Genomic DNA, 23,756 nt, shown 5'->3' on the forward strand with positions numbered 1-23,756 from the left:
ATCACAAAATGTTCTGTTCTTTTTGTTGTCTTTTTTTTTTTTTTTTTTAAGAACAGCCCTTTGGGGACTGACTGAAACTTTTCTTAGAAGATACTGGTGCTGAACATCTGTACTTTGACAAGCAGTGTTTAAAAGCTGTTTCTCATTACACTTCTGTCTCTGCAGTATATAGTTAGAGCTTTGTAAATTATCACTTTAAGGTATCTGACAGTCATGTTCCTAAACACATTTCATCTGCACGTCCCAGTTACATAAGTCTGGGACAAGGTTCATGGTAAAACATTTGTGCCAGCTGTTGTACAATATTTGCTTACACCAGTGAGCACAGCAAAGATAACATTGTAATCTGCCTGACCACTTCATCCTCTGAAAGCGACCAATGACACTTATTAATTAAAATGGTTCCCCAGAAGTTAGACTGCTAAATTTGCACTCCAAGCTCCAACAGATGTTGGCTTAAATCATATCTGATTAGGTCAGTGAGGTGGTGCTCTTAATGATATTATCCTGCAGACTGAAAGGAGATGCCAACACAACAAAACTCACTCAGTCTGAAGGAAAATGTGGGAAAATGGTGCAAATCTTTCAGCATGGTAATTACCTCAATCTCATGCGATATCTGAACCCTTTGCAGATAAGATGTTAAGAAAGCTGTGGAGTACTAGAATGAATGATGAGTAACATTGCTCCCACAACTTTTGGCTACACTCCTCTTAAAGTTACTGTTTCAGATCCCCCACAAACTGGCAGTCATTTGAACACTTACCTCAGCAACAGTGCAAGGGATTCTGCAGCACAGGTAAGAGCTGGAAGTTTTGGGCAGAGGGAGAATTCTCTCTCCAGGTTCATCAATGAGCAGTGCTGAATTAATCAAGTTGCAACAGCCCTATTCCCCTTTCAAAGTTTCAGCAGCACACAGAGGAGCAGCAGAATCAGAGTTAGGGTTCACTAAAAGTTATATTTAGCTGTGCAAACCCACTTTTATGTGTATTATTAATGCAATGCTATATATATGCATAGTATATTTGCAGGTGGTCAGTTAGGAAGAGGTTTCTTTCCCAATCAAATACAAGATTCTGTGCTTAAAAACCCTCATGTGTTTCCTTATTAGGGACACTGACAGCTGTTTTTTTTAAGACAAAGGATAGGTGATTAGCTAGAGAGTCTTACCTCATATCATACAGCTTGAAGTAAAATTGATTATATTAAATTCACACCTAGCATCTACCAAATTAGTAATCAGTAATTAGAATTACTTTGTCCCATGATCAAATTCTACATCTTCTCTGCCATTTGAAAAAGAAAAAACTTAGCTTTTTGATACATTTCTTATAGGTCTGTTTATGCTAGCAACACTATGTAGGGGTACCTATAAATTCCAAAGCATTTCTGGTTGCTCATATATTTGCTCATACACTTCTATTTAAGCTAGAATTTGGTTCCGAATGTTACCAGTCTGAGAAATTCTTAAATGCTACTGAGAAGGATTCAGTAGTTTTCAATGATGAAAGCTGGGGGAAATAGAATGTGTAAATATGGTACATCTTTGCATAAGGGGAAATATGTATCAATGAGAATCCAGTCTGAAAGTAATCCTTTGGGCTATCTAAGAAATTCTGTTTTGTTTTGGTCATGTTAGGAGAATTCAGAAGACATATTTACAAATACATCCTGGATTTATTATACAGGCTAAACATTCTATTGGCACTGCTTGTATAGACATATATACAGCAAATAGAAGTTTCCATTGCCTTTGAGGGGCTTTCAGTGCTCTGAAAGCATAAGAAAGCTGCATACAATTTATATAGGGCTTGGAAAATATATCAATCACCAGAATAATCAAAAACTGCCATGGCCCTCATGTATTAATGCTTGTCTGCAGTCCTTCTGCTGGCATTTTAAAGAGATTGCAAATTAAAATGTAGTAAGCCCCTACATACAAATAACAAAAATTAGTCCATGGTCCTGTGAGGTTTTAGCAGCATCTCTGTTCTATTTGTTATAGCAGAGTAAGGCCTAAATTACTAGATTAAGAATGTAGGAAAGCACTCTATTCAACTGTGAGATTTGCAAGAATGTAAAATAGTCTCTAAAGTCCCAGTCTAGTATGTAAATTTGTACCCATGTAATTTAATTTATTTACCCTGAAAACACAAAATAAATATTTCCCCGATCTATTAACAAACAGCTCATAATTTCACCAAAAATTTGCAGGAAACATCTGAAAACGTACTAATCCTTCTCAGCTGGTTCCATTTTAAGTTCCCATAGTGGAAATACTGACAGCTGTCTACTTTCAAAAGCTCAATACATTGCTTCTGGCTGCTGTACCTCACCTGATCTTACTCTGGGAGAGTTAGCATTTATGCTGCTCTCCTTTACCAGCTTTGAAAGCTACTGTTGAAGGTAGTAAGGACATAACTAGCATGCCCATTCTGCTTGGGTATTTATTGTCAAGGAATATTCCAGCTGGCTACAGGACTGAGTCAGATGGAAAGATGCATGCAGCAGCAACACCATTCTTTCATATGACTTTTTCAAGGTCCTCTATTCCAAAAACTCATATAACTTATAACCAAATAATAGAGAGTGGTCTGGTAGAAATAGAGCGTGCAATAAATCTAAGACAGCTTATTGGTCCATTGACTGCAACATCAGCAGATACCCAGTCATCAGTATTTTGCCTATATTTCCTGAGAGCACTACAAAAGGACTGTAAGTGATTACAGCAAATCTTTTCCATGCACTAGAGGTCATTTCAGGATATGCTTACTTTAATACCATTTGACTTGTGCCAAGTTCATGGTTAGTAAATGCTTTTTATGTTTAGGCTGCAAAAAAGCTTCTGAGGTCGTTTTTCTACAAGTAACCACAACGGTGGCACTCTGAACTTTAAAAATTTTTCTTTTCTATTAAGTGGAGGCCCTGTAAGATCTGCTGAATCTGCAAGACCTGAAAAATACAGGATATGTGTGTCTGACTTCAGTGCCTGCACTTAAATAACCCACATTGTCTAGCTATTGTTAAACTGAACACAGCAAGATAATGATCTCACTGCCCATGCAAATCTACCTCATAAAAGCCAAGTGAGTAACAAAGGGAAAAAAAATATACCTATAGAAATTCTACAGAAAGGACCCTTCAAAAGTTGTCCTGCATTTGAACAGCAGAGTATTTTTTTGGCTCTGTCAGCACCAACTTCCAGACAGCTGATCCAAGATTGGAAGGGGGTGGGGGGAAGTTGGAACATGCTTAACTTAAAAAACTAGAAACCACATGTCCAATATAAACAAGTTCCAGGTTTCTGGTCTTGGATGTACCATAAGCATGTTCAGCCAGACAATAACACAATGGAACAGTTGTTTTAAATGGTTAAAGGTGCCTTCTTTTCAGATGGAATCCAATTGTGAGTTTGTTTCATACGTAATTCCAGTTTAGCAAAAGGTTTGTTTATGCTAAACTTCTGTCACATACACTTTCCAGTGTCTTGCAGAGAAATGCTACTGCAGAAAAATCTTCTGCAGATCATTCGGAACACTCTTGTCCATAGGGCTATGATTAATTCCTAATACAAACAGAGCAATCAATTACAACTGTCCATTCATTAAAAACCTTGCTTGCCACTTTATTCCCAACTATTTGTAAGACCTAGGTCTTGCCACTGAGAAGGAAAGTGTTACTACCAGTGTCTGGGATGAGAAAACAATTGGAGAGTCATCCACCTTCACAACTTCCAATAGTGATAGGTTTCATTACACTGGACCTAAGTTCCACTTCCATGCTAAAAGGAAAATGGTTTGTGGAAAGAGAAGTCTGTGATGTTTCTGATTTTTCATTAGACACACAGTTGAAACAATAATAGGTACAGTTTTACTTTAAACGCTTTTTAGCTACAGTATCTAAATTCTGTTGTTACCAGAAACGTCATTTCTGTATCTTCTGCATGATTAATATCTCTACAAAACCTGGAGAGAAAGACAGGGGAAAGGAAATAAAGGGAAGCCTTTCACAGAGAAACTTGTATAACCATCAGGACAGGTAATTCCCCCTAACACCTTGTGGGAATCCAGGACTTCCCTCTGGCTGCCCTGGAAGGCCTGGGACCCTGGCAGGGGATCAGGAACCCCCCCATACAGAGCCCCGAGAGACACTGTCTCTGATCTCTGTCCATGGAGAAGAGTTTTCAATCTTACAGGATGAATTACAAGCTCTGAGTGTTTACAAGCTCTGAGTGTTTGATGTAAGTAATAATTAAGTGTGGCAGGGGTGCAAAAGTAAAATTTTAGGATTCTAGATTAGGGGTTCAAAGGGGACAAGATGGAGGAAATTGGGTGTGTCTTGTCCTTTTTCTCCTTCTTCATGCCATGTTTCACTGTAGTGTTGGTATTTTTCTATTGGTTTAGGCTGGGGACACACTGTTCAATGTAGGTGATAGATATTGGCACATTATTGTAAATATAGCACAGGTAGTTTCTGGTATATAATGTCTGTAACATCCCACTGAGGGCAGAGCCCCACACGCTGCCCTGCAGGACAGACCTGCGGCAGGGCAGCAGAACATGTTAGAGATAAACAAGAATAAACAACCTTGAAAACCAGCAAAGACGAATTATGACTTCTTCTTTGGCAACGGGGCAGAAAGACAGAGACTTTTTACAATCTCGGAATCATCAATACCTCAGATTCCAACAATACCTAATATTAATCAAGTGTGTGGTAAATACAGATGTCATCCAGCCGGATTCTACATGCAATTAATTTAACCCTAACTCTTTTGCAGGTGAATTAACTGAATCTTATTATTCAGTCTTGAAGCAGTCATGCAAAAGGAGTGAGTAGGAATAGCTGTACTTTTCTTCCTGACATCAGGTACTTTTGAAACTTTTTAAAATTTGCTTACTCTTTAAAAAGTTTATGCACTGTGTTTATTTCAAAGACTTTTACATTAAACAACTTATAGCATATGTATTTTTTTGTTCTCTTCAATGAACACAGATTGTTTGATCCAGGCTTAAAATCAGTACTTTTAAATAAGAACTTTAGTCTTGAGAATTGCATTGTAGGGTGAGGACTTAGGCAGGACTTTGAGGGAAGTTGTTCTATGTTTTCTACTGACTTTTTTTACATGTTGAAATTTTCTTAGAGGAAGTAAGAAAGGAGTTGCAGAGCTCTTTCAGAGGAAACACAAACAATGCTTTGAAAAATCTGTATTGTTTTAAAAAATACAAGCTTATTAAAAGAGTTAAGATTATCAGCTTTCAGAAAAAAAGTAGCAGGCTGCAGAAGTTCTTTACATTGAGAAAGAAGGCTTACACCTTAGGCTGGAAAGATAACTGTATTGTGAGGCTGATATTTGAATCTGTCCAGAAGCCACCATTTGGGCCCATCTCAGAAAAAAAAAACAACCCTATAGAAAATGTTTTGATGCACTCAGCAAAGTAAGGAGGTGGAAGGCACTTAATTGACACAACAGCCTAGAGGCACCTTGCAGCTTTTGGATAATCTGGGTGTATGCTAATGAGACTGAAGGAAGCATACAGAGCCTATGAGTTGTTTCTAACTTTTAACACAAGAAATCAAACCCAAGAGGCCCAATATGCAGAGGGACAAATTCATTTAGTCTGTCCTTTTGCCTTTGGGAAATATGTGTTGGGGAAAGGCCTTTTCAATTTCCTCTGGCATCCTGTTCAGAGGGAGTGCAGCTCCCCATAAGTCCCGGTATGCAGAGCAGCCAAACTGGCAGCTCAGGAGGAAGGATTGAAGCACCAGCACCACTCATTTCATCCTGCTGTGGACAAGAGCTGTGTGCAGTCCTGCTTTGCACTGCACTTGAGTGGTACAGAAGGCCCTAGATTGGGTTTCTTCTCTTGTAATCTTTTCCTGCAAAGCCTTGGGTCTTCACCAACACTGCCCACCTGCTACACACATACACATATTCACTTTCAAGAGTCACTGTGTGCCTAGAGACAAGTAAAGCGACCTCAGCCAGGTCTAGTCCATGGGTTTTTATTTAACTATCTATGTTTCTGGTAATTGGCAGGTGTTAAAACATTTTCTCAGTGGAGAGGATTTTCAAAATATGCGCATCAGTGACACCTCTTTTATCAGTGGGATCAGTATAGCTTAGGACAAATTAGGCTGCTGCCTCTGTGGACCCCAACAGAGCTTCTGAGATCCACAGGAGCCTCAGTGGAAAAGTATTTGGACTTGACAACTACCCACTGACACTAAATATAACCTTCTGGTAAACATTAAAACTTCAAGGGCTTTGTGGCTGATGATCATGTCGAACTCCAGGACATTCAGTGAGAGACTAGAGTGGAAAACATAAACATGGAAAGAAACATAGGGGGATGGGAAGTTTGAAAGCTGGTGGAGAGAACAGAGATTTTTGTGAAAAGTTTTCTTGCCTGGTTCAAGGGTTTTCAGTGTAATAAAGGTGAAATATTCATAAGGCTGAAACAGGTTAACCAGTAATGTACCAAAAAGGCACACAAGAAACTGTGAATTGCTCCACCACATTTTGTCCTAATAGGAGTACTAAAAAACACTGCACACTGAGTAAAGAACAAAAAGCAAATGCTCTTGGCATTTCCATCTTGGTTCTTCTGCTTTAAATAAAAGAATTAGCATCCTCTGCACTATGGTTTTTACTTCATGTATTTAAGTTCTGATATCTGGCTATAATTATCAGAAGGATTTCACACAGAGCACCAAACAGGTAGAAAATAGTACCAGCTCTCAGTCTCTATCAATGTGGGCTAGATTTGATGCAATAGTACTTGGAAGGCTCTGTATCTCTTTGATATAAGCTCAAGGATCTGGTCTATCCCTCCCTGAACCATGAAGAGCAAAGCCTTTACTTTCTCAGCAAAGTAGCAGACAAGGACAAGCAAGTTTCTAAAGCAGATCATAAACTGCTCAAGTATCTCTTGCATGATTATCAGTTATCTTCTAACCTGCTGTCCTCAGCCTTCAGGTCACCCCTAAATACCAACTCATCTAGTCTTACAGCACATGGAAGAAGTTCTGCTCCATAGCAGAAGTTTTGACCATTCTTAGCAAACATGGTTGGGACTTACTTGGATAGCTGTTTAAAGCAGCTTCCATGTGTACCTGGGGCACTTTCACCAGTGCTCTGTGAGGTGGATAGTCATCACCTTATCTATCTGACAGCTGGGCAGACTGATGTGTTACTTAACTAGTTCAGGATGACTAGAAAGAAGACCCAAAGCCCTCACTCTAAAGCAGTAAAACACCATTACGTGTTTTGTAAGAACAAACATTTACCAGACCTGATAATTTCTTCTGTTAGCTTAATTCTTATTGTCTTACAAACTTTTTTCAAGGCTGTCACAATTTCTTTTAAAGATAGAAAAAAATTCAAACACCTTAGAAAATATTCTGCAAAGAGAGTAAGAGGCATTTAAGCCTGTTTAAAACTCAATCCAAACAGAGACAAACCTGTTGCCAGTGAGGAGGGAAACTTGGCAGCTTTGCTTAAAGCTTCCCACACAGACACTGGAGACGAAAGAAAACAAAGAAGCTGTAGTCCCTGAGGGTCCTGCCACTCCCTGGGCAAAAACAGCCTCTTCCCTCCTTTTCCTTTAGCTCTCAAACATACGCACGTGCTCTCTTAGTACCATTAGCTACAGCAATAACTAATTGAGCCCTACAGCCCTGGAAAAAAAAATACAGGAAATGAAGAGTTAAAAAAAAAAAAAAAAAAAAAAAAAGGGAAAAGAGAACTCGGAGGCGAGCCAGCGTCCCCGAATGACTCCGCTCTGCCGGCAGCCTGGAGCGACACTCCCCGCCGGCCCTGCCCTCCCTCCTCTCCCCGCAGGGCGGGCATGCCAAGCCCTCCTCTCTTTATCAGGGGCTGGAGTTCCCCTTCTTGGTCTCTGGTTGGTTTGGAAACCCAGAAACGTTGCTAAATTTATCCTTCGCTTTCAGGACAATGGCAAATGCCAGCAATAAGAATGCAAAAGAACTGAAAATTAACGGAGACAATTCTCTGCAAGCCAAGTGGAAACACCTTTTCTGTAAAACTCCCAAGGCGGCAAAAAGCAGTTACACAGAGCAAAGCAGGACAGGCTGCCTGGGGTGCCAGGAACACGCTGTTCCTTTGGCTGTGTGCCACAGGGAATTGTCCATCCATATGCTCAAATTTGATGGGGCTTTCTTCTCTCCCACAGAGAGCAAAGCATACCGTCAAATTAGACTGGCTCTTACTTTATCTCAGGAAGGCAACAGGAAAAGCTGAAGGCACACTGAAAGTAAGGCCAGCAGGGGTTAGGCTGACACTTCAGAGCTAAAACTGCTCAGGAGTTATGTCATGTTTAATTCTGAGGATCTCTTTCTTACTGCCCTTTTTAAGAGAACTGACCATACATCTTAGTAAACTAATTTGCCATCTGAAATTACTCAGTGGAACATCTTGCACAAGTCTGCTCTAGTCAGTGTGGTGCCTCGACACATGTGCTCTGATTGGTGCCTTCAGCAGAGACTGATCTCAATTTTTGGTGTCCCCTTTCTGACTGGAAGCCATCCTGTTTCCCAGCACCAGGCAGAGGCGTGAGGTGTGGCAAGTCATGGGGCCTGTTTCAAGATGGCCCTCCTAATACTTTCAATGCAACTTTCTCAAGGCTTGCAAGACTTCCACATTTTCTGTGGGTGTGTCTCATTAACTACAGTAGCAACAAAAAAGTGCTCAGCCTTCACCAAGAAGTAAGCACTGAACACTGATGAGTACAAGTTACTGGTTGCATTCAAATGTTTTGGTTTTTTTTTTTCTTTTGAATTTGGCTCTACCCAGCTGCCAAAAGCGTTTTAGACACTGCCCATATCCCCCTCTCTCCTCACTCATGGTGTCTCCTTGTGACTCGTGTTCAGCCTCTCATCTACCTTCTGCTTACTCTAGCTTTCACTAAGTGTCTGCTAAAGAAAGAAACAGATACACAGCCATGTAGGTGCCTCTAGAACATTTAATTTTATAATATCAAGAGTATAAATACTTGCATGGGAAGTGATAAGCTTGTATAAAGAGAGGGACTGGAGCACGGAGTAGGAAAAACGGGGAGGTAAGAAGTATTGGAAAGGGTAGTAGGAGACACACAGAACAAGAAGGCCAGCAGCTAAAAATTACAGCTTGGTACAATCCACACAGATGACCCGCATGCCGTTCCCTATGACATTAATAAAAAAGGGCAACATTAGCTTTGATTCTATGCCCAGAAAGGGTTTATTCCCAGAGGGGTTTTTTTTTGTTGTTGTTTGGTTTTCCCGAGCTTGAGTTCCAGAGGTGAAACCATAACAGTGGCCAAATAAAAGTTTGTTTGGTTTTGTTTTTCATTTTAATTACCAAGCTGTAACAAATAAATCTCTGGCTGGATTGTAACTAACCTGTATGGGTCCTTAGATGAGCTTTAAGATGGGAAGATTTGCCATAAACTTTTTCACACCCCACATAGTGGCATTTGTGCTTTTTCTGGGGTGATCCAGGGTCAGTCCAGCTTCTTATGCGTTTGTTCTTTTGTCTGGGGCTTGGCTCAGTTACTGCAGCCAGGCTAGTAGGTGTGGCTGCTCTTTCTCCTCCGCTCTTACCAGCTGAAGACAGACTTTCTTCCCCAAACTCCTCAGGAGCAATAGAAATGTGTATTTGTTCTGTTATATCAAGCGTCTCTGTTTTTTCCGTCCTTAGAGCAGGTGAGTTTGGGACATGCTGGTTCAGATCTGCTAAAATGCTAGCTACCACAAGTAATGATGATCCATTGTCTTTCCCGGTTTCTCTGACTTCCCGTCTATCTTCTCCATTGGATGAAGGAAGTATGGCTGCATCAGGTTGGGGATCAGGCTCCCCTTTGGGACTATGGATAACAGCACGACTTGACATAGAAACAAGGCACTCTGCTGCAAAATGATCCACATATGCTGCTGTTGCCATTTTTCATAAGTTTAAAAAGAAATCCAAACAGGCGAAGACAAAAAGAGAAAAAACAAACCAAACACAACAGCGCTCTTTCCCTTTTTAAAAAGATTACACAAGCAGACTTTTCCCTCCCTTATTTCTTAGGATCGGTTTGTAGGAGTCAAGGCTGATATCGCAGCCATCAAACCCACACTTTGTTCGTGACGATCGCACCCAGCTTGTCACTAAATCGAAAAAGCGTTGGCGGTCCAATGGAAGAGAAAAAGAGCAGCAGATAGATCCTGTCACTGGCAGCTTGTTGCTCGGAGTATGGATTGATGCCGTGTTCTCAAGAAGGCAGTGAGCTGGCGAGGCGGTCTCGCAGCGCTCCCATGGCGCTGTGACAGCGGACCCGGCGCTCCCCGTTATCGCAGCCCGGAGCCGCCCGGACCCCGCGGGGCGTGGCCTGGGGAACATCTGGCCGTGACGTCAGCGCGGGGCCGCGGCTCGCGCCAGCAGGTGGGCGGCGCGCGCGGGGGGCAGCGCCCGCCGACGGGAGGAGGCGCGCGATTGGCTGGCGGCGCGCGCGGCCGGCACCCTCCGCCCCCGGCGGGGCCGCAGCGCGCAGGGCGGCGCGCACGGACCCCTCCGCCGGGCGCGGCCGCGCAGCTCCCGGGCCTTTCGCTCCCGCCCCTGCACGCTCCGACGGACGCGTCAGAGCTGCACTGCGAGGGACACAACAACACGCGCTGAACTTCACGCGATTAAAACGTTGTGAAGTTGGAACGGGTACAAGTGACAGGAAAGAGCGGAGCTGCACGGTTTGGTCCGCAGCTACACAGATGGAGCTCCGGTGTGGATTTTAATGGGTTGTGACAGGTTTAAAAAACTGCCAGAGAACACACTGGAAATCACCTTCCTGTCAAAACTCCAGCACTCCGCAGCTTCTGAATTATTTAAGTACAAATGCAAATAACTTGGGTTTCATTATTATTCTCTGCTTGTAAAAGATTCAGCTCGGCCAGTTTTATAGAGATTAATGCCTGAATCAAGGAGAGAGCTGTATGTGTAATTAACTTATGGAGTAGAAGTAAGGAAATGGATCTGAATGGAAATCTGAAAGCACTTGTGACACCTATTACCTTTTGCTGGAACATGTTTCTCCAGAGTAATTCCTGTGAAATTCAGGTCTTTAGCAAACACTTTTTTTTTTTTTTCTCTCTGAGACAGAGATGATCAGAGGAGGGCTGCTTTGGAAGCCCTTCTTTCTGGAGGAAAAGTTTTGTGGAGTTTGAGGCGGCGTGAGTGAAAGTGACCATCTGTTCCAGAAGCCCAAATAGTTTTGGTGTTAGGCTGAGCAAAAAGTTGGTTTGGTACATGTGAAAATACCACATTCAGGAGTAAAGTCTGCTTATGCTACCACTGTGCTTTGTGAAAAAATGGAATTTATGTTCCCGTGCACCACTGGCCACTGAGGAGCCACTGGCCCCTCAGGGCCAGGCTCATGGTACCTGTGGGGCCACAGTGCCCCCATGTCTGCTCAGAGCAGGGCAGCCTGTGGTGCTGTCTCTGTAGCACAGAGAAATAAGGTACACCCAGTGCAGCAGGATGTGGTTTAATGCTGAATCGAGACTGAACGTTTTGATGCAGACACACTGTACTACACCATTTGTTCTGAGCAGGTCTACAGGACATGTTAGCACATTTCCCAACAAAAAGGTTGAGTTTGGGACTTACCTGTTAGACGAAAAAGGAATTCTGTGGAAAACATCTTTATAAAGAAACATTATATTCTTCTGTTTGTTTAAGCAGACCTACCTGGCAGTTGTTTAGTAGTAGATTCAGAGAAGAAACCCTGCAGCTCTTTCAGCTTGACAAGAAACGGGCCATTTTTAGGGAAATGAAGAAAGGGTAATCCTTAGGCACAAATTCTGTCTTAACTCTGGGATCAAGGACAATTATCAGAAAATGTACAGTAAAAGGGAGATGTGGACTTTTCTGGTTGCCAACCACCAGCAGGCTCTGATCTGGATTCTAGAGGCTCTTTGCGCCCTCAGCCCACGCAACCCCCTCAGCGCTGCTGCGCCCTCAGCCCACGCAACCCCCTCAGCGCTGCTGGGCCCCGCTCCTACCGCCTCTCCTCGACGCTCTCTCATCCCGTCACGCACTGTTCTGGTCGAGCTCTTTCCCGCTGTGTAGCGGAGGCCCCCTCGGGGTCAGAGGGCCGGAGGGGCCGGTCCCCAGGCGGGCAGAGGCGCTGGCCGAGCCCACAGGGCGCTGCCGACCGCGGGATCCCCGCCCTCAGCGCGGCCCACACCGCCTGCCCGCCTCAGGGGAGAGCCCCTCGGGAGAGACGAGAGCTGTGATTGGCTGTCCCGGCCCCTCGGGGCAGGCCGGCCAATGGCGAAGGCCCTTACATGCCGTGCGAGGCGTCCCTCAGGCAGGTGGACGGTGCGGACGGTGATGTCGGTGTGGCCGGGGGCTCTGTGCGGGACAATTCGCTGTTGTTCCTGTTTTGTGTTCATGGCGTGAGCGGGCAGGACACGGCTCACCACGTTCCTGGCGTCTCTGGCCAGTGGAGAGCGGCGCAGCGTCGAGTGCACAGCCGGGCCCGATGGCAGAGGCGGCTGTGAGCGGGTAATGGCTGGTGCAGCTGATGGCCGGGAGAGGGGCGAACTTTCATTTTCAGATATCTGTTGGGTTAAAGCCGTGCCCTGATAGAAGCTGCTGTTGTGTAGGAGTGCCTTTTCCCCATGGTCCATGGCCCCTGGCGTTGTTGTGCCGGTTTGCGCTGGGAGCCGGTGTCAGCGCCGGGCACTGTGGCACGGTGGCGTTCGGCGCGGGGGCTGAGGGGGGAGCTGTACTTGCATGAGACCTGCTCCCTCTTTGCCTGGATGAACCCTGTGAGTTGCCTTCTTCATTTGGGAAAGAGTAATGTTGTGAAAGTTACTTTTAATAGAAAAACTTTTATATGCAAAAGAAAAGTTAATACTATTCAGCAGATGTTTATGTTGTCCAGTTAGGGTCATATATTGCTTTCTTTTAAATCATAACTATGAACAAAAGTGCGCTTCTGACTTTTTAATAGCTCACTAGAAGTAAAAACAAAAAGTCCTGTCTTGCACACCGTTAGTAGGAAAGTCACTGTCGCTGCTTGTTCAAGAGCAGGGTGTGCAATAAGTGTATTTTTCACGTGGACATCATTCCTGCTTCCCAATGGGACCAGCTTTGGCTTCAATGCAGGATTGCAAATCTCAAATGCAGCTTTCTGAACTAAGAGTGGTAAATAACCTACCTGCAAGCAGCAGGGGTAGGAGGTCTGTCTGCTTTGCAAGGAACTTCAGTTGTTACATTAGATCCCTAGGACAAAAATAATTTATGGAAAATCACTAGACAAAATACTTTGCCCATTTATCAACTTCTTCTTAAAATCATGTATATTTACCTGCCTATTAGTTCATGGATAATTGTTGCATGTTTTTTTCTGATTAACTGGAAAAGTGAATTTCTGTAAGTACACAGTACATCTCGAATTCACCTCGGTTGAACATCTTATACCTGACTTGTTAATACCAAAGGAGGTGAATTTTGAAACTGAGATTACCAAAAAAGTGATCAAAATAGATCCTACCTCCTTACTTAATTTTCTTATTTGATTATATTGTTAATGTGCTCTTACCTGCAGGCATCTGGCCCACAGACTGAGGTGAGAATTTTTCCCTTTGTTATGGCATTATTTTTCTATCCACTCAAGAAATACGTCCTGGTTTTTGGCAGAGGTTTTTAATATTTATTGTTTTCATATTACATAATTTAGAGTTTTGTTTAGCTACAAGTGTGTGGCAGCAGAATAATTTTACATGGAATCCACCCTGTTTTGCCCTTCCCAAAATAGCTCATTGTTTTAACTTACAGGAATAAGAAAGTCTAAATTGCTTTGTGAAATGAAAATAGTTTTATGGACTCTGTTAACAGGAGCTTTAAACAGAATAGAACAAAGTCCTTCTACAATTGCAGACTGATGGCATGGCCAAAATAAAGACGTAATTGAGCTCTAGGAGCATTTCTTATAACTAGTGTAAAAACTGTTATTCTGATTAGAAGTTGGCTGTAAACCAAATAATAGTGGAAGACTGCAACATGCAAAATTGGGCCAACTGAAGGAAGAATTTTATGAGTGGGAAATATGAGGAATTTTATCTGAGAGAAATTAGTTTACTATTCTGAAGAACATGATAAGATCTAAACATGCAGTTTATAGTAGCAGATACTTCATCAACACTTTTCCTGCCTGAGTTTGCTCAGTAATTTTTTCTCTTTTCGTACACTTCTGTGTTATATCCAGTGAGTGAGATACAAGAAGTGTAAGCCACAGGAGTTCTGTGGGCTTCAGGGAAGTTACATTATTCTATATCATCTCGGGAAGCTATGTATGAGAACAGGAAAAGGTCACATAGCTGCTCTCCCTGTTTCAGTTCCTACAAAGCATCTGGAAGATGAAGACATGTAGCTTCATTTCATTTTGTCTGTGGAAATAGTTCCTTTTCTAATGAAACAGAAGAAAAAAGGAAACAGAAAAAATAGCAGATGTCTCTCTGCCTGTGTTCTTGCAGTACTTGTAGCCACAATCCTATGACAAAATCTATCAGTCTGTACTGAGGCTTTTCTGTGGCTCTTTCTTAGTGGTTTCATGGTTTGAGGGGGGGCTCTGGAAATAAAAGGAAATAAAAGGGGATGGAATTATAAAACCTGTGGTCTGCAGGTCTCTCAAAGATAAGCTTGCCTAACACTCTGTTTTCTTGGTATCAGGTTAATAATAGTGCAGAAGAGAGGAAGAGAGGGAGGCAATGAGCAGGTTCTTGCTAGAAGTGAGCCACACTCTCCCCTGAATGTTTGCACAGAGTTGTTTTTACCAGGCATCCTGGTGTGTTAATAAAAGAGTGAGTATCAGATGTTTAGCCTCATCTTCAGAATCCATTTAGCTCATTTGAATTTGGACAAATCACTGTGTTACATCAAGTAATTGCTTGAATGTGTATCAACACTAATAAGACTCCAGTTGTCAAAGACTTGGTAAAAAAAATTATATAGTGGCTTACATTTGACAGTACTGTTGCAAAAGGGGGAGTTAAGGCTTGAATATTAAAAAAGTCAGGAAGCCATTTTTACCTGTGAGTCAGCAACTTTAACATTTCAGAAACACAGCAAGAAGCTTTGGAGGGCTGCGAAAGCACTGTAAGCTGTAGTGAAAGCAGTGTTCTCTATCACTGACCTCCCTGACTGGCTGTGACAGGAATCCAAAATGCCAGAGTATTGCCCATTGTGCTGTTGTAACTGATGACTGCACACAAAATGGGAGAAAAAAGTATTGGCATGGCAGTGATAAAAGTACAATTAGGGAAAGAAAAAAAAAATCTTACATTTAAGAAGTATTTTGATACTTTCAGAACACAAAAGAGATTGTGTTCTCTGGTGTGTACTACATCAGTTTGTGCTATTGTGTGTGCTGTGGAAAAGAGAGTTTAATATAAATGTAAACACAATCTTGTGTTGAGCAGTGATTGAGAGGTTTATTTTTTTTCAGCTCTTCATTTCTGCAGGAGGAGACTGAAGTGACCAGTATGGCAATGGAAGGGACAGGGAAATGGAGAGGCCCAACTGGGCTCACTCCCCCTGGTCTGAGGGAATTGGTATTCACTGGGTAATGTTGTATCTTTGTGGAAAATGCTGAAAGCTGAGGAACAAAAGGAAGCACATTTCTTGTTCAGTGCTTAGTCCTTTTTTGTCACAAAGCATGAAATGATAGTTTAGATCTTAGGAGTGAGCAGCAATGATATTGTATGCAAACTGAATCAATTTTAATGGATTCTTTTGGGAGAATACAATGATACTATCCACAGACTCATCAAAGCCACTGTGTGTGCAAATAATGCTTGTGAATTTCTAAGTGGCAGCAGTGACTGGGGGCTGTGGGGTGCCTTACATGCTTATAAGGTTCTGTGACTTCTGGGCATTACCCTTTCCATACTGGAAAGCCCAGAGGCAGAAGTCAGGAACTCCTATGTGAGCAGCAAATGTGAAATTTTGTTACCTGAAGTTCAGTTTCTGCTTCAGCTGTCAGACATGGCACTGATCTCGGCAGATCACAGGAGACACCTGAAGTTACTATGCTTATAGCATTCTTTCTTACAGACAACCTCTGAGACAGCTGTGATCAAAGAAATATCATGTATGAAGGTGTAAAAGACTATTTCTCTAGTTTCTTTCAGCCATAAAGCAGGAAAAGAGGACTTCAAGGTGCCAGTGCTGTTTCTTGCAATAATGATGAGCTGGTCTTCATCAAAAGCTGCACAGTGATCAACATCACCAAATACACCAAGCAGGCCTGTTCATGGTGTGCCTCACCTCTGCAGCTGGGGCACAAGAGTGTCTTGGTTCATTTCTAGATAGAGACCTGCTTTTCTGCTGTGGTGAGACCTCTGAAGTGGTGACCCACAACCAAACATTCAGGATTTTGCTGTTGATTTTCTTTTGTATCTTCCTTTAACCTCTCTAATTTCCATAAGGTTGCTTTTCATCTTACATTACAGAAGAGCAATTCATTGAGAGCCAAGCTGTAGGTCAATGGTCTGTAACACACTATGAAAAAATTTCAAAGTGAAGGAGTTACATTTGATGGCCAGTGGTTCTGAGATATCTAATCATAAATCAGCAGCTGCACCAGTAAAGTGCCCTCTAACTGTTGATGTAAAAGCTTAAGAATATTGGGAATTGCAAATTTCCTGCCATAAGAAAATCACAGAACTTGAAAGGATGATATGAAGTTCTGTGTCTGCTATGTATTGGTGAGGAATATGGTCAGAAAAAGAAAATAACTTATTTTAAATGCAACATCAAGTTGAATAAAGCTTACCAAAGAAAAGGAGAATATTCAAGTTAAGGTACAGCAAATATGGGAAGGTAAAACATAAAATAATTACTACTTCTATTTTCACTCTGTAACCAGACTTCTGTTGGGTTTTGCCAGCTATGAAGCAGAAAGTAATGAAGTTAGAAGCCATGTATTAAGCATAATCACTTCCACTGGATTTAATCCACAGAATCATTATTACCTTGAGGTCAGTTTAACTCATTTCAATGTTGGTTTTGGTCTTTTATTGGTTTTGGTCTTTTTGGCCCATTTATTATTTCTGTTTCTTAACTTCTCTGTGCTTTTTGCAATGTGTGAATATTGCGTGTTGTCACTTTTGCTAAGCTTCTTTTTATTCAAAAGCGCAGAAGATACCAGCATGTCATCAGGAAGTGCTCAGATGAGTGAATTGACCCAGTAGCTTATTCAGTAAGAGTTGCATAACATTAATTCACGTTCATGCTTGCAAGTCAGCAGTGGCTCACAGGTGAAAACACCGCTGCAAAATATTGCAAAAATTGCTGGATATTTTTGCAATATGCTTTCTGAAGCAGATATTATAATGTTACATGAGTAATATGTTAGGCCAACTGGAGTAGTCAGTGCTCAAAAATCAGATTTTATATTTGCAGAATCATTATAAAAAGATACAACGTTTGAGTACAATTGATAACTAATGCTTCCTGTTGAGCAGTTGGTATATTTGTGTGAGACTGCAAACTGAATTTGGAATTCAGGGTTCTGTCAATTTTTCTTCTGCCTCTCAGTTGAGCCACTGCAAAGAACAAATGAAATTATTTTGGACTGCATCATGAGGTGGTGAAATACTATGCATTTCTGGGTCTCTGTGCATCCCAGTGGAGCCTCTGTGAGTAAGAAAATAGCTACTTTCCCTGGCAGATCATTGTTTATAATCTGAATTTGGACTTAAAGGTGAGAGTGTAGTGGAGATTCAAGAGCAGTGATTATGTGATGAGGCTGATGAGAGCTTAGCAAAGTAGCTACAAATTATACATAAAAGCATCTCTGCTTAGCCTTTTTCTTTTGAGTATAAGCATACTGCTGGTGGAGGAAAGATAGGACTTGGAGGGAGAGAAATCTGTTTTGTTGCTGCTTGATTCAAAGGTCAGCTAAAGAGAGAGTGAGACTGAATGACACTGAACTAGATTGCTCGGAGACCTCTGATGTTAGAGAGTTGTGAAGTTACTGAAAAAATGGGCAAGTGTATGTGGGTAACTTGTGATATGTAAAGTAAAAGTAACTGGTTTTCAGCAGGCTCATGTGATCTGTATATTTGCTTTCCCTGAAGATTGCCACTGAAGGAATAAACTATTAACCCAAAATGTCCACTTAACTGGGAGACTTTTACACGTTTTGGGAGTCTGAATGTAGATGGGTCTAGGAGATCCCACCTCTGCAAAATTTGCTCCTCAGGGTGGGAGTGCCCTGCAAAGACCAAACCCAGCAGAGTTTGCAATGTGTCCAAGAGTGTAACACAGGTCTGTGTCAGGAACACAGAGTTTATAAGTGGGTTTCTTTTTTTAAAAGATTTATCAGCACAGATTTCAGCTTCACTGGCCTTTGTGCCAGTCTGTCTTTAGTCTGCATCTAGGTCACTAGCCCAGATGTGTGGTCAGTCAATCTATCCACACAGCCTTCTGTGTAAGCTGTGCAAGTCAGCTCCCTGAGTTTTGTGTAAAATAAGTGAATCTGTCTCTTACTGATTAATTAAGGAGAGTGAGTCACCCAAGCCTGAATTGCACTCCTCTGGAAACCATTACTCAAGTGCAGCTGGAGGCTGAGCATGGGATAATGGCTGTTGACAAGGTTCAGTTAGCTTTAACTGGGTGTGAGTGAGTCCTTGTACTGGGTTTGCCTGAGATGGGGTTAATTTACTTCACAGCAGCTGTGCAGTGCTGTGCTTTGGATTTGTCACCAAGCAGTGCTGATATCACACAGATGTTTTAGCTACTTCTGTGCAGAGCTCGCACAGTGTCCAGGCTTTCTCCATGTCTCACTCTGCCCTGCAGTGAGGAGTCTGGGGGTGGGCAAGAGCCTGGGAGGGGACACAGCCAGGACAGCTGACCCCAGGGGACTGAAGGCATATTCCATACTCTGAAACATCATGCTCAGCAGTGCGGCTGGGGTGAGTTTTCCAGGGGTTGCCATTGCTTGGGAACTGGCTGGGTATTGGTGTAGCTGGTGTTAAGTGATTGCTTCTGTATAGCTGTTTTTCTTTTTGTTTTGTTTTGGGTTTTTTTGTTTCCCCTTCTCCTGATTAAACTGTCTTTAACTTGACACACAAGTTTTCTCACTTTTGCCCTTCCAGTTCTCTCCCTCAGCCCACTGTGGGGAGAGTTAGGGAGCACCTGTTGTGGGACTTAGTTTCCTACTGCTGTATCCTCTCTATGAAAACCAGTCCCTTTTCACTGCCTTCCTGGGCAGTGTCCTGGTGCTCTGTTTCATCTGTTCCAACCTACAGCTTTTGGTATCTCCAGCTCTGCTGTGGGTTTCTTGGCAACAATGGGAGATTTTCCTGAGTTGTTTTTTGGTTTGGAGTTTGTTGGGGTTTTTTTGTGCTTTTGTAACCACTGTCAGTTCTTCTGCAGCCAGGAACTTTATTGTCTGTTCTATGAAGGAGATTTAGCCAGCAGATAATACTGCTCCCAGAAACAGGGCCTGAGAAGCTAAGCCAGCCTTTCTCATCTGTGAACAGACACTGCTTGACTTCCTTATTGCTGTAAACTCTGTGATTCATTGTCTCCTATGTATTTAACGCATGTAGTCTCTTAAATGCAGTGTTTGTATGATTCCTTATGAACAGAAACTGTCTATGAAGCAGTGATTTGCTCTTCTCTCCTCCTCTTGTTTACTGCCCATGTTTGCACTATCTCCACTATCAGCACAAGACTTGCAACTGGCCCATGTCTCCTGCTCCATTGTGCTGGCATCTTTGACTTTGACACATACTGACACCTGACTGTCAGCCCTACAGATGCCTAAAATCCAGATACTTTGATGGAGATAGGATGAGTTATCCCATAATAATTCATAGATACCCAAACTTAATCCATGTGGAAAGATAATCTAAACAAGAAAAAGGCTCTCTCAAGTCCAACCAAATGACTTTGTTGTAGAATGAGACCTGGGATACCTTTGTGTTTTCTTTGAGAATCCAATCCTTGCATTTTCAGAAATGCCCAGGCGCAGGTTTTGCTGACAACCTAAAAGCAAATAATTTTTACCAGCATTGTTTATGCCAATAAATTGATTAAGTGGTAGACATGCAGTTTAGATGCTATGTGTGATATGCAGACAGACTTCAGAGAGTTCTCTTGGGTTTTTTTTTCAGGAACACTAGGTGACAGTGACATAATTTAACATGACAGTATGTTCTCCTCTCCTGAGTCAGTTCCTGATGTAGAAAATAGATCATACATATATAGTAGAGGACAGTTGCAGAAATATGTCATCAAATTACAAAAAAGGCTCAGTCTGTAGAGTGAAGTACATAAATGATCACACATGTGACTAAGTGCTGTGCAGAAACTTTAGTTATTTCCAGGAAAGCCAGGCAGAGGGGGAAAACTGTGCATGTCATATGGCTTAGAAGCATGAGCTGTACCAGCTGGTTCTCTGGGACCTGCCTCACAAGTTTCCTCATTGTCCAGTATGTCCCTGCAAAACTATAGCAATGCTCTCCATTTCTGAGAGCACTGGGCTCAAAGACATTTTGAAAATTGGGCTTCTTTAGTGTAGTTTTGGAGACCTTTGACGTCAATTGTGTAAATTCTGGCTGTGGTTTCTTCTTTTTAAGCTAAGAGTAGTTTAGTTTACTACCTGAAAACTTGTTCTGAAGCAGGCCTATGTGCTCCATTGAGCTATATCAGAATAATTCCCTTTGAGCTCTGGAAATATGTCTTTCCCAGAACTCTTTGCCTGAGTGCAGTGTGCAGTGCCCTTCACTCTGCACTGGTGAGGCTGCACTGCTGCACCTCCAATATTGTATCCAGTTTTGGGTCCCTTGCAAGAGCCTTGAGGTGCTGGAGTGAGTCCAGAGAATGGCAGCAGAGCTGGTGAATGGTCTGGAGCACGAGTGTGATGAGGAGCAGCTGAGGGTGCTTAGTTTTTCACGTGGGGAAAAGGAGGCTCAGGGGTGACCTCTACAACTCCCTGAAAGGAGGGTGTAGCCAGGTGTCAGCCTCCCAGATAATAAGTGGACAAGAGAAAGTGGCCTCAAGTTGCAGTAGGGGAGATTTGGACTGGATATTAGGAAAAATTTCTTCACTGAAAGGGTTATTAGACATTGGAATAGGCTGCCCAGGGAAGTGTTTAGAGGAATTTAAAAGATGTGCTGATGTGACACTTAGGGACATGATTAAATAGCAGGCTTGACAGTGCTGGGTTAAAGATTGGCCTGGATGATCTTAAAGGTCTTTTCCAACCTAGATGATTCTGTGATTTTATGACTTGCACACTGACCCACATACTATAGACATCTGAAATAATCTGATGTCCTTCATGAAAGGCTTACCACATCAGTAATTATCACACTAGCTCTGACTTAAGTAGGCTTTTTCAGGATCAGGAGTGATTTTTCATGGTAATGGTTTTCCTAGGAGTTATCCTAAATCTCCAGCATTTGTCATTCAAGCTGATCATCTCACATTTGAGGAAGAGATTGGGCCCTCTTTCTGCAAAGTCAGATTTACCAAATAGCTCCTTGGTGCAAATGGCTATGTACAGTAAAGGTGAGCTCTAAAACTTCTTCCTCTTGTTCCTTAAATGACTGGTGAGATTGTTATTGTAGGTTTTGTAAATCTTCAGAGTTCTTAGCATACAATCCTAGTGTTTATATGACTGAAATTAAAAGTACCTAACTTGTAACACTTCAGACTTAGCATCAACTATTAAAGCATATTTTTTGAATTAAAAGAAAGAAAATCTGGACCTCATTAGACTACAGAAGAACCAGTGCAGTCACCACATAAATTTTGCTAAAGGAAAAACATAAAAATCCACAGCCAAATTTCTGGATTCTCCTTTGCATGATCCTACTTCCTCTTAGTTGGTTGGTTGGTTGCTGTGGGTTTTTTGTTATGGAAGCCAGGCTCACTCAATTTCATGTCTGTTTTCTACTTTATACATTTTAATTTTGTTACGTGAGTTCAAGTGATAAAAACAAGTAATGTTGTAGATGTCCTTTGCAAAGAGGTAAGTGGCTAGAAGATAGGTCCCTGTCTGTGATGGGAAGCTGCAGCTTTTGGGGCATAAGTTATCTCATGCTGATTAGCCTAGGAAATAGTTTTTCTTGAATTTGTCTTGCCTACAGAACTATTTGCTTATTGTTGAGCTGCCTGTGTATATATCACAAACATGGTTTTCTCTTCAGCACTATTCAACACTTTGTCCTGAGGAATTCTAGCTATGCAGATGGTTTGCAGACAGGTGACTGAAAATTTGCCATTTGTTTTATTGGTTAGTTTCCCAATTCATGCAGGAGTTCCATTTCCTGAAAATAACTGCCATAGGAGAGCACTGACAACATGGATTTCCAATGCATCTTTTTATATTGCTTCACAGTAATTATATAATCCAGAATTTACTTCGAGTAAATGTTGAGAAAAGAAGTGTGGACGTAGTTCTTCAGAGGACTTACCATTCACCAGAATCAAATGCATTCACTCAGATTCAAAGAAAACAAACATAGAAGGGCTCAAATAACACTAAGTGGAATGTGTTAAGAATACAGAGTGATAATTTTCCAAGTGCATTGGTTGATTTACTCTTATCCCAGATTATTTACTTGGGATATGAAACTGTCTTGTTTTGTGCATTCAGCTGTTTACAAAATAAAAATGTAGTGGAACATGTGGTCTGGCTAGGTCTGCTAGGCAGTGAGTTTGTGTTCTGAGCAATTAAGTGGTTCACTGCATTCTTCAGTGGGATTGCCTGCCTGAGAAGATTAATTTCCTTTTTGGTGGTTTGGGTATTAAAAAAAAAAAAAAAGAAAAAGAAAAACCTAGTTCAGTAAGAGGATGAGTTCAGTGACATTCAGCAGTATGCACAATATGCTGGTGGTCGTTTGGATTTAGGACAAAGCCTTACCTGTGTACTTCAAGTGTGCAATGAACTTAGGATTCCCTGCTGGGGCTGGAAGGAATGAAAAGTTTAGTGGTTTGTAGAACAGTAACCACCTCAGCTTTTTTGGTGCAATCTGTGAGTAGCTCTTATGAGACCCTCTCTTGTCTTCCTGCTGCTGAACACCTGCAGCAGAAGCCACAGCATCTCTGCAGTTCTGTCTGTACCTGGGAGGAATAGATTTCCCCTTAGTAACACTACATTGAATTTCTGGGGTATACTGTGCTTCACTAATAATAGCCAGGCAATGCAACAGTTGTTTGTCAAATTTGTAGTGTTCTCTCCAGTGTAGTTACTCTCTTTAGTAGCCTCCTTATCTATCAGGGGCAGCTTCATGTTCTGAATGAGGCTTGTGAGTGCTGTGCATGGCAGGTGCTGGCTAATTGCGTGTGTTTGTCCCACAGCTGCCAGTGCTCTTCTGTCCAGCTGAGCACGTCAGGGCTCATCTGAACCATGACTGTGGTCAACAGCAGCCCAGAACAAGGGGCTGCTTGTCCCACAGTGGTGACAGCAAAGCACCACGGGGTAAGGCTGACTGTTCAACAGTTTTTCATGATTCTGCATAGCATAAGTGCTGAACAAAGCACAGTGAGTGAGGGACATGATGTCATGCATTTTCCAAGAAACCTAGATATTTCAAAATTCATAATAAACGCCTTCAGTGAGTGGGATGCTTTTTGGGGAACCAACTGGGCCTTTCTGATAACAGTGTATTTATTCCATAGTGCAGAACTGCCATGCTGTGTCTCAGAATAAGAGAAATAACATCATGATCTCATTCAGTCACTTTGGACGTGT

The 23,756-nt window shown here is 42.2% G+C and overlaps 2 protein-coding genes across 6 annotated transcripts in view; one reads left to right on the top strand and one right to left on the bottom strand.

Annotated features, from left to right (window-relative positions):
* The window catches only part of KLF13 (KLF transcription factor 13), a 32,668-nt gene extending 22,228 nt beyond the window's left edge, over positions 1-10,440 (bottom strand). The window contains exon 1 of the mRNA XM_002194501.7: positions 9,403-10,440. Coding sequence (XP_002194537.1) covers positions 9,403-9,943 — 541 coding nt within the window. The 5' untranslated portion in view covers positions 9,944-10,440. The remainder of the gene's footprint in view (positions 1-9,402) is intronic.
* Positions 4,734-23,756, top strand: part of TRPM1 (transient receptor potential cation channel subfamily M member 1) — a 125,230-nt gene continuing 106,207 nt past the window's right edge. For 3 of the 5 annotated variants that reach the window (XM_072933729.1, XM_072933726.1, XM_072933730.1), the window contains exon 1: positions 10,291-10,426. The gene's annotated coding sequence lies outside the window, so the exon portion shown is untranslated. Of the gene's footprint in view, positions 4,870-10,290; positions 10,427-10,593; positions 12,545-23,756 lie in introns of those variants that run through there. The other 2 variants (XM_072933728.1, XM_072933727.1) reach the window with 2 other exon arrangements.

The sequence above is a fragment of the Taeniopygia guttata genome, chromosome 10 (genome assembly GCF_048771995.1).
Source record: "Taeniopygia guttata chromosome 10, bTaeGut7.mat, whole genome shotgun sequence".
NCBI classification, from domain to species: domain Eukaryota; kingdom Metazoa; phylum Chordata; class Aves; order Passeriformes; family Estrildidae; genus Taeniopygia; species Taeniopygia guttata.